Genomic DNA, 10,000 nt, shown 5'->3' with positions numbered 1-10,000 from the left:
CGCTTGGGCGGGCGGTGCACCATCCCCTTCACCGCCTTAGCTATACAAGTTGGTCAACTGAACACTAATTTCAAAACTAAAAGTCAACCAAAGTCTAAGAGAACAATTATTCCGTTTTCAGAAGAACTTTCTTATCTGACACTAGAAACTACTTGTCACAGCATGTGCAAACACTTGCGCAACTGCCCACGGGCATGCACTAAACAAAATCGAAATATTTGAGGTGAGGGCGAGCGCCCACCGCGCCCTCCCCTAGATCCGCCTCTGAAGAGATACCGTTATAGACTACTACACTGGGGATGATATAAAGCATGTCTGAAGAGATACTGTTATAGACTACTTCACTGGGGATGATATAAAGCGTGTAAGTGATAGCACACTAATCTGTGGACAGCAACTGTTTCGTTCTGTTAGAGCTGCTCAGCACAGCTCAGAGGACCGAAGCGCAGCTCTTGGCAATGAAATACCTTTAAGTGATCGTATATGTACTGATGGACGGGTGTGACTTCGATAGGCGGCACAACATAGCAAACTGCACTGCCTCCTTGCTACAATGCTGTAGTTGCTATGTTGTCATGGTGATGTTGTCATGGTGATGTTGCCATGGAGATGTTGTCATGGTGATGTTGTCATGGTGATGTTGTCATGGTGATATTGTTGCCATGCAGGTGTTTCCAACTGAAGTTGTTGTGTTGATACGGGACCACGACAACCACATGTACAAGACCTGGATTTTCTACTTCAGCAAGTTCTTCGCTGAGGTGAGGATTCTATTTTCTGTGTCGAGGTGTGTGCGTGTGTGTGTGTGCGTGCGTGTGTGTGAGAGTATGTGATGTGTGTGTTTGTGTGTGTGTGTTTGTGTGTGTGTGTTAGCGTGGGTGGGGGTATTAGCGTGGGTGGGAGTTTTCGCGTGGGTGGATGTGTTAGCGTAGGTGTGTGTGTTAGCGTGGGTGTGGGGTGTTAGCATGGCTGGGGGTGTTAGCATGGGTGGGGGTGTTAGCATGGCTGGGGGTGTTAGCATGGCTGGGGGTGTTAGCATGGCTGGGGGTGTTAGCATGGGTGGGGGTGTTAGCATGGCTGGGGGTGTTAGCATGGCTGGGGGTGTTAGCATGCCTGGGGGTGTTAGCATGGCTGGGGGTGTTAGCATGGCTGGGGGTGTTAGCATGGGTGGGGGTGTTAGCATGGGTGGGGGTGTTAGCATGGGTGGGGGTATTAGCGTGGGGTGTGTTAGCGTGGGTGGGAGTGTTCGCGTGGGTGGGGTGCTAGCGTGGGTGGATGTGTTAGCGTAGGTGTGTGTGTTAGCGTGGGTGTGGGGTGTGTGGGGGGGGGGGGGGGCGTTAGCGTGGGTGTAGTGTTAGCAAGGGGTGTCAGCATTGGTGGTGGTGGTGGTGGGGGGGGGGGGGATGTTAGTGTGCGTGTGTGTTAGTGGGGGGGGGGTGTTAGCGTGGGTGGGGGTGCTAGCGTGAGTAGGGATGTTAGCGGGGGGGGGGGGGTGTTAGCATGGGTGGGGGTGTTAGCATGGCTGGGGGTGTTAGCATGGGTGGGGGTGTTAGCATGGCTGGGGGTGTTAGCATGGCTGGGGGTGTTAGCATGGCTGGGGGTGTTAGCATGGCTGGGGGTGTTAGCATGGCTGGGGGTATTAGCATGGTTGGGGCTATTAGCATGGCTGGGGCTATTAGCATGGCTGGGGGTGTTAGCATGGCTGGGGGTGTTAGCATGGCTGGGGGTGTTAGCATGGCTGGGGGTGTTAGCATGGCTGGGGGTGTTAGCATGGCTGGGGGTGTTAGCATGGGTGGGGGTGTTAGCATGGCTGGGGGTGTTAGCATGGCTGGGGGTGTTAGCATGGCTGGGGGTGTTAGCATGGCTGGGGGTGTTAGCATGGCTGGGGGTGTTAGCATGGCTGGGGGTGTTAGCATGGCTGGGGGTGTTAGCATGGCTGGGGGTGTTAGCATGGCTGGGGGTGTTAGCATGGCTGGGGGTGTTAGCATGGCTGGGGGTGTTAGCATGGCTGGGGGTGTTAGCATGGCTGGGGGTGTTAGCATGGCTGGGGGTGTTAGCATGGCTGGGGGTGTTAGCATGGCTGGGGGTGTTAGCATGGGTGGGGGTGTTAGCATGGGTGGGGGTGTTAGCATGGGTGGGGATGTTAGCATGGGTGGGAGTGTTAGCATGGGTGGGGGTGTTAGCATGGGTGGGGGTGCTAGCATGGGTGGGGGTGTTAGCATGGCTGGGGGTGTTAGCATGGCTGGGGGTGTTAGCATGGCTGGGGGTGTTAGCATGGCTGGGGGTGTTAGCATGGCTGGGGGTGTTAGCATGGCTGGGGGTGTTAGCATGGCTGGGGTGTTAGCATGGCTGGGGGTGTTAGCATGGCTGGGGGTGTTAGCATGGGTGGGGGTGTTAGCATGGGTGGGGGTGCTAGCATGGGTGGGGGTGCTAGCGTGGGTGGGGTGTTAGCATGGGTGGGGGTGTTAGCATGGCTGGGGGTGTTAGCATGGCTGGGGGTGTAAGCATGGGTGGGGGTGTTAGCATGGCTGGGGGTGTTAGCATGGCTGGGGGTGTTAGCATGGCTGGGGGTGTTAGCATGACTGGAGGTGTTAGCATGGCTGGAGGTGCTAGCATGGCTGGGGGTGTTAGCATGGCTGGGGGTGTTAGCATGGCTGGGGGGGGGCTAGCATGGCTGGGGGTGTTAGCATGGCAGGGGGTGTTAGCATGGGTGGGGGGCGCTAGCATGGCTGGGGGTGTTAGCATGGGTGGGGGTGCTAGCATGGCTGGGGGTGTTAGCAGGGGTGGGGGTGCTAGCATGGCTGGGGGTGTTAGCATGGCTGGGGGTGTTAGCATGGGTGGGGGGTGCTAGCATGGCTGGGGGTGTTAGCATGGGTGGGGGTGCTAGCATGGCTGGGGGTGTTAGCATGGCTGGGGGTGCTAGCATGGCTGGGGGTGTTAGCATGGGTGGGGGTGTTAGCATGGGTGGGGGTGCTAGCATGGGTGGGGGTGCTAGCATGGCTGGGGGTGTTAGCATGGGTGGGAGTGCTAGCATGGCTGGGGGGTGTTAGCGTGGGTGGGGGTGTTAGCATGGGTGGGGGTGTTAGCATGGCTGGGGGTGTTAGCATGGCTGGGGGTGTTAGCATGGCTGGGGGTGTTAGCATGGGTGGGGGTGTTAGCATGGCTGGGGGTGTTAGCATGGGTGGGGGTGTTAGCATGGGTGGGGGTGTTAGCATGGCTGGGGGTGTTAGCATGGCTGGGGGTGTTAGCATGGGTGGGGGTGTTAGCATGGCTGGGGGTGTTAGCGTGGGTGGGGGTGCTAGCATGGCTGGGGGTGTTAGCATGGCTGGGGGTGTTAGCATGGCTGGGGGTGCTAGCATGGCTGGGGGTGTTAGCATGGCTGGGGGTGTTAGCATGGCTGGAGGTGCTAGCATGGCTGGGGGTGTTAGCATGGCTGGGGGTGTTAGCGTGGGTGGGGTGCTAGCATGGCTGGGGGTGTTAGCATGGCTGGGGGTGTAAGCATGGCTGGGGGTGTTAGCATGGCTGGGGGTGTTAGCATGGCTGGGGGTGTTAGCATGGCTGGGGGTGTTAGCATGGGTGGGGGTGCTAGCATGGCTGGGGGTGTTAGCATGGGTGGGGGTGTTAGCATGGCTGGGGGTGTTAGCATGGCTGGGGGTGTTAGCATGGCTGGGGGTGTTAGCATGGCTGGGGGTGTTAGCATGGCTGGGGGTGTTAGCATGGCTGGGGGTGTTGCTGAGCATGGCTGGGGGTGTTAGCATGGCTGGGGGTGTTAGCATGGTTGGGTACATGCACAGATATGCATGCATACACAATAATGCAAGTGTGAGAAATGGTGTATTACGTAACAATGGTGTCAGAGGCGGTGGTGCTAGTACATAACAATGATGGGTCTCCGCTTATACAGCCAATCCTTCGTCTCCACAAACTCCATCCGCTAGAGTCCATTTGGGAAAACATTATGCGTTGGGTTTGCCAAAGAAATGCATTGGTATAAATGAATAAGGGGCTTGAATCGTTCCGAAACCATCCCAGTATGCCAGTACGTCACACCCAATCTTGTTGAGCGTGACAAATTTTTTTATACCGTGAAGGTTTCGTAATGATTGGCACAGCCATTACTGCACACATTATAGAGTAAGAAGACTTAGTATTACCAAGTTTTTGGTCTAAGTTTTCCAAAAATTTGGAAATTACCGCGGGAATTAGTATCAAATCTTGAAAAATCTGTGATTTGGCTGTGGCTTTAGTTGCTGAATAGCAAACCTCATGAGTGTGTGGTGTGTGTGTGTGTATGTGTGTGTCTGTGTGTGTGTTTGTGTGTGTGTGCATGAGTGTGTGTGTGTGTTTGTGTGTATATGTCCGTGCATGCACATGTTGGTCTTGTAACACGTTATGTGTGTGTGCATGCATGTCTGTTGCTTTCTCTCCCTTCACAGCTACCCATCACAACACTATATTCACTTCTTTTCACTGTCATCACCTACTTCATGATTGGTGAGGGGACGACACTCACGGCACGGATTCTTCATGTTTTTTGTTTTGTCATGCTGGTCGTCCTAAAGAGGTTCGTTGCTGGTCGTCCTAAAGAGGTTCCTTGCTGGTCGTTCTAAAGAGGTTCCTTGCTGGTCGTCCTAAAGAGGTTCCTTGCTGGTCCTTCTAAAGAGGTTCCTTGCTGGTCATTCTAAAGAGGTTCCTTGCGGGTCATTCTAAAGAGGTTCCTTGCTGGTCATTCTAAGGAGGTTCCTTGCTGGTCATTCTAAAGAGGTTCCTTGCTGGTCATTCTAAAGAGGTTCCTTGCTGGTCATTCTAAGGAGGTTCCTTGCTGGTCATTCTAAAGAGGTTCCTTGCTGGTCATTCTAAGGAGGTTCCTTGCTGGTCATTCTAAAGAGGTTCCTTGCGGGTCATTCTAAGGAGGTTCCTTGCTGGTCATTCTAAGGAGGTTCCTTGCTGGTCATTCTAAAGAGGTTCCTTGCTGGTCATTCTAAGGAGGTTCCTTGCTGGTCATTCTAAAGAGGTTCCTTGCTGGTCATTCTAAGGAGGTTCCTTGCTGGTCATTCTAAAGAGGTTCCTTGCGGGTCATTCTAAGGAGGTTCCTTGCTGGTCATTCTAAGGAGGTTCCTTGCTGGTCATTCTAAGGAGGTTCCTTGCTGGTCATTCTAAGGAGGTTCCTTGCTGGTCATTCTAAATACCGTATTATCTCTAATAATAAACACGGTCCTTTATTTTTTCAATATACCTCCGCCCCGTGCTATTAATGGAGACGTTCCTTTATTGGAGACTGTTCCATTATTATTTCAACCTCATTTCATAGGCATGTTGCCATGGCCAAATTCATGTCAGACACACACATTTCAGGTTTTTTTCGCCGATTCAGATAATGAATTTACACAGTGTGCTTATAATGGAGACTGAGCACTTTATTTTTTGAATGCCGCCCCAAGGTGTTCTATTATTGGAGACTGTGCTTGTATTAGAGATAATACGGTAGGTACATTGGCTGTTGTTCTAAAGAGATGTCTTGGTATTCGTCCAGGACAGACCCCTGTTGGTCATGCCAGGAGAGGTCCCTTGGTGTTCGTCCTAAAGAGGTCCCTTGGTGTTTCGTCCTAAAGAGGTCCATTGGTGGGTGGGTGTATGTGTGCGTTCGTGAGTGTGTGGGTGTACGTGTGTGTATGTATGTACACCCGGGTTACCGAGTATGAAGGGGGTCCTGGGCCGAAGCCCCCGGATGATGCATTTTATGATCTTTTTTTCATCCTACTGATATTAAATTTTGACTATAATAATGTGGAAACAGTGTATAGATGAAAGGGATCGACTCATCTTCCTCAGACCAAGTCAACCCGGCATCCCAAACAGCCACAAACTGCAAGTATATGAATATTGATTTTATACCGTATTTGCCCTTTTATTAAATTCCTCCTTCTCGTATGAATCAGCTGGAGGGCGAGTTTTCTGGATCCGTTGGAATGCCACCTGCCTGCAAAGATCTTTGCTGTCCTGTTGTTATTGCAAATGCAGGTTTTCGGGTGGATGCAGACGGGTTCTTCACGTATTTCGCCGTTCTTCTCATGGCGGCTTATCAAGCCCGGGCTCTAGGTATTGGAAAACACGTACAATGATTGTCCACGTATGTCTGTGCGTCTATGTGTGCGTGTCTGCATGTGTGTGTATATAATATATATGTGTGTGTGTGTGTTTGTGTGTTTGTGTGTGTGTGTGTGTGTGTGTGTGTGTGTGTGTGAGCGTCTCCATGGGTGTGTGTGTGTGTGTGTGTAAGCATGTCCATGTGTGTGTGTGTGTGTGTGTGTGTGTGTGTGTGTGTGTGTGTGTGTGTGTGTGTGTGTCCATGTGTGTACATGTATGTGTGTGTGTATGTGTGTGTGTATGTGTGTGTGGTGTGTGTGTGTGTGTGTGTGTGTGTGTGTGTGTGTGTGTGTGTGAGATATCGTGTCCATGGGTGTATGTGTGAGCGTGTCCATGGGTGTGTGTGTGTGTGTGTGTGTGTGTGTGTGTGTGTGTGTGTGTGTGTGCGTGTCGATGTGTGTACATGTGTGTGTGTGTGTGTGTGTGTGTGTGTGTGTGTGTGTGTGTGTGTGTGTGTGTGTGTGTGTGTGCGTGCGTGCATGTGTGCGAGCTAGTTCGGTTGGTGGGTACAAATATGCCGGATAGTGTGGGGTCTTAATAGGTTTTTCATTTGACCCGACGAGACCACACGACGCTTGCAGACCACAGCACGAACAGTTCACCAGCCACACTCCACGAAAGCAAGTACAGTAAGATCGGGCGCCGAAGAACGCAGGGGCTCGAGCGCAGCCTAGGAAAGTTCTTAAATTTTTGATTCTTGCCAGACCGTTCTTATTCACACGCGCGCGGCGAGTCGAGTGACGTCATGACGTTTGTCATGTACATGTACATGACGTTTGTCATGTACATGTACATGTACATGTACATGTAGTGCAATGTAGAACTTCTAAACTAGTGGGTGTCGTAAATGGGAATGACAGTACATGTAGCAGTTACTGTTTACACGTGTACATGACATGTACTCACCTCCCATACAATATCTACGTACAATGTACATGTAGATCTAGTGTTCTTAAATCTGATAATTCTAGCCTGGACTGTTCTTAAATTTTGCCGGTTTTCCAGCCTGGGCGTTCTTCGGCGAGGTGTTCTTCGGCGCCCGATCTTACTGTAGTTGGCAAGAGGCTCGGCTGCTTGAAGGCGTATTGTTGTATCTTTTAAAGTTGCCTTGTCTCCTCTCCAGCTGTTTTAATCAGTTTTGGAGAAGTGGGGGCTGGGGAAAGGGAAGGAGGGGGGGGGGGGGGAGTGGGTGAGAGAGAGAGGGCAGTTCAAATTATGATCAATTGTGTGTTGTGTTTTCTTTGTTCGTTACTGTTCACTGCTGGTGTGTGTATTCTGTGTGTGTGTGTGTATGTGTGTGTGTGTGCGCGCGTGTGTATTCTGTGTGTGTGTGTGTGCGTGTGTGTGTGTGTGTATTCTGTGCTGGTGTGTGTGTGCGTGCGTGTGTATTCTGTCTGTGTGTGTGTGCGTGTGTGTGTGTATTCTGTGTGTGTGTATTCTGTGTTGGTGTGTGTGTGTATATGCGTGAGTGCGTATGTGCATACAGGCTTCTTCATCTCCACTTTGGCGTTTGACAACGCGCAGCTAGGCCTGGCGTTGGTCACTCCGTTTGTCATCCCCTTCATGCTCTTCACTGGAGTCTTTTTAAATCCCGAGTAAGAAAACTCTATATACATGCACTGGAGAATTGTATTTATACAACTCGGATAGAGATAAGTAGATATCCAGCATATTTCTGCGTGTTTATCACTAAAACAACAACTCTCTCTACACTACATGATATGCTATGCTATCTATGCTATCTACAACTTGAAGTCATGCTGTTGCTGTTGCTGCTGCTGTTGCTGCTGCTGCTACTGCTGCTGCTGCTGCTGCTGGTGTCATGAGGTCGGTCAGACAGTGCATGTACATAAGTAGTGGAGGTGGAATTACATGACAAAACACTCGTCATAATCATATGTTAGTAACACAACACATTTACAAGTAGCAGATGATAGTCGGGTCAGCGTTGTATTATCACTTGAAGTTGTCAGAAACTCGCACACGGGTTACCATGGTTACTGAGGACAGACACCCGTAACACCAACCTAGAGATAGGGAACAACAACAACAACAACTGCTTTTTTAGGGCAAACAAAGCAATGGAAAACTGAGGGCCAAAAAGAAGTCCTTTGCGGGTCAGAAACTAGCCATGTATGTGCAACAAGTACTAGTGTAGTGAAAGGTGACATGTTTTATCCTGTTATCACGTCTAATACAATACACAACAGCTTATAGGATTTGTGCAATGTTTCCTTTCTTACATAACCAGTGTACGTGTGTATGTGTGTATGTTTTATATTTCCAGTAATGTTCCAGACTACCTTATATGGATTGATCGCACCAGCTGGTTCAAGTATCAATGGGAGGCATTGCTGATCAACGAATTTGATGACTTGGATTTAGGTATGGTGTTCCCCCTGTTGTTCACCACTGTCTGCCACTGGCAATGCAACTCTGTTTTTGTTGTGTGTTATGTTATACAGGTGAAGAACAACATTTCATACTGTGATGGTGGTTGGGGTCTCTCTGTCTCTCTTTTATTCTCTGTCTCTCTTTTATTCTCTGTCTCTCTGTCTTTTTTTTATTCTCTGTGTCGCTGTGTCTTTCTTTTATTCTCTTTCTCTCTGCGCCTTTCTTTTTTTATTTCTTTATTTCTGTGTGTCTCTCTCTGTGTCTTTCTCTCTCTCTCTCTCTCTCTCTCTCTCTCTCTCTCTCTCTATCTCTCTCTCTCTCTCTCTCTCTCTCTCTCTCTCTCTCTCTCTCTCTCTCTCTCTCTCTCTCTCTCTCTCTCTCTCTCTCTCTCTCTCTCTCTCTCTCTCTCTCTCTCTCTCTCTCTCTCTCTCTCTCTCTCTCTCTCTCTCTCTCTCTCTCTCTCTCTCTCTCTCTCTCTCTCTCTCTCTCTCTCTCTCTCTCTCTCTCTCTCTCACTCTCTCACTACATCTCAGCAGTTATGTGTTCATAAAAACAATACAGACACAATTTCAACTTTTTCAAACTTTTTCAAACTTATGAACACTTTTTACTCTCTGCCTGTCATTTGTTTGTGTTTGAGCAGGTTCCTGCGGCAACGCCACAGCTTTTTGCTTTGAGAATTGTGATGCAGTTCTGCAGCAGTTATCTCTAGGACAGGTATGCAAGCAAAACACATACACAGTACATGTGCAGTGCTATATGATACACTAGTAGTGCACTAGCCACTCACTCTCTATATATGTACACAGTGACCATAAGCAGTTCACCTCTATACTACATGTACATGCATGCCATATTCGGCATACACATTAGCAAGCTGTGTTCATTACGGACGGTGTGTGGGAGGGGGTCCGAGAACGAAAAGAACAATATTCGTTTCAGGGACGACAAACAACCTTTACAACGACACATTTAGCGTCCATAATCGGTTGTGGAATTACGCAGACTCACCATTATGACTTCATTCATGGCAATATCTACAAGTATAGGATATTCAAATTACAGTCAAACAAAAGAAAAAAACAGGACACACTTCAGGCTCTTTACGAACATCCTTGAACGTTTTCGGTTTCACAAGTATACTTTCAAGCCTTCTCATCAGGTGATATACAGCAAAGGGAAAGGAACAAGAACAGTGGATTAAGTCCAGTAAGGAGGTGATAACTCAGTGCAAAAGAAGAACGGATAACTAAAACTAACAGCGACTAAAAAATGTGTGACCTAAACACATAGAAATAATGACACAAAGGTGCAAGTGCTAGAAAACCTAACACGCGTGACTTGTGGTGTGACAACAAGAGACTTATGAATAATTATGACGTCATACAACGTTTAATATGGTTCCTGTTTGTGCAGGGCTTGGATCAGATCTGCTTTGACTTTGGAATCTTGCTGGCGT

The 10,000-nt window shown here is 49.4% G+C and overlaps 1 protein-coding gene across 1 annotated transcript in view; it reads left to right on the top strand.

Annotated features, from left to right (window-relative positions):
- LOC135827184 (protein white-like) overlaps nucleotides 1–10,000 on the top strand; it is a 24,173-nt gene that overhangs the window by 10,916 nt on the left and 3,257 nt on the right. Inside the window, exons 10-16 of the mRNA XM_065339712.1 lie at nucleotides 669–761; nucleotides 4,437–4,494; nucleotides 6,022–6,099; nucleotides 7,634–7,742; nucleotides 8,435–8,532; nucleotides 9,185–9,258; nucleotides 9,958–9,998. Coding sequence (XP_065195784.1) covers nucleotides 669–761; nucleotides 4,437–4,494; nucleotides 6,022–6,099; nucleotides 7,634–7,742; nucleotides 8,435–8,532; nucleotides 9,185–9,258; nucleotides 9,958–9,998 — 551 coding nt within the window. The remainder of the gene's footprint in view (nucleotides 1–668; nucleotides 762–4,436; nucleotides 4,495–6,021; nucleotides 6,100–7,633; nucleotides 7,743–8,434; nucleotides 8,533–9,184; nucleotides 9,259–9,957; nucleotides 9,999–10,000) is intronic.

Source organism: Sycon ciliatum, chromosome 11, assembly GCF_964019385.1.
Source record: "Sycon ciliatum chromosome 11, ocSycCili1.1, whole genome shotgun sequence".
NCBI classification, from domain to species: domain Eukaryota; kingdom Metazoa; phylum Porifera; class Calcarea; order Leucosolenida; family Sycettidae; genus Sycon; species Sycon ciliatum.
The sequence above is the reverse complement of the archived record's forward strand: the minus strand, read 5'-3'. Positions and strand labels throughout refer to the sequence as shown.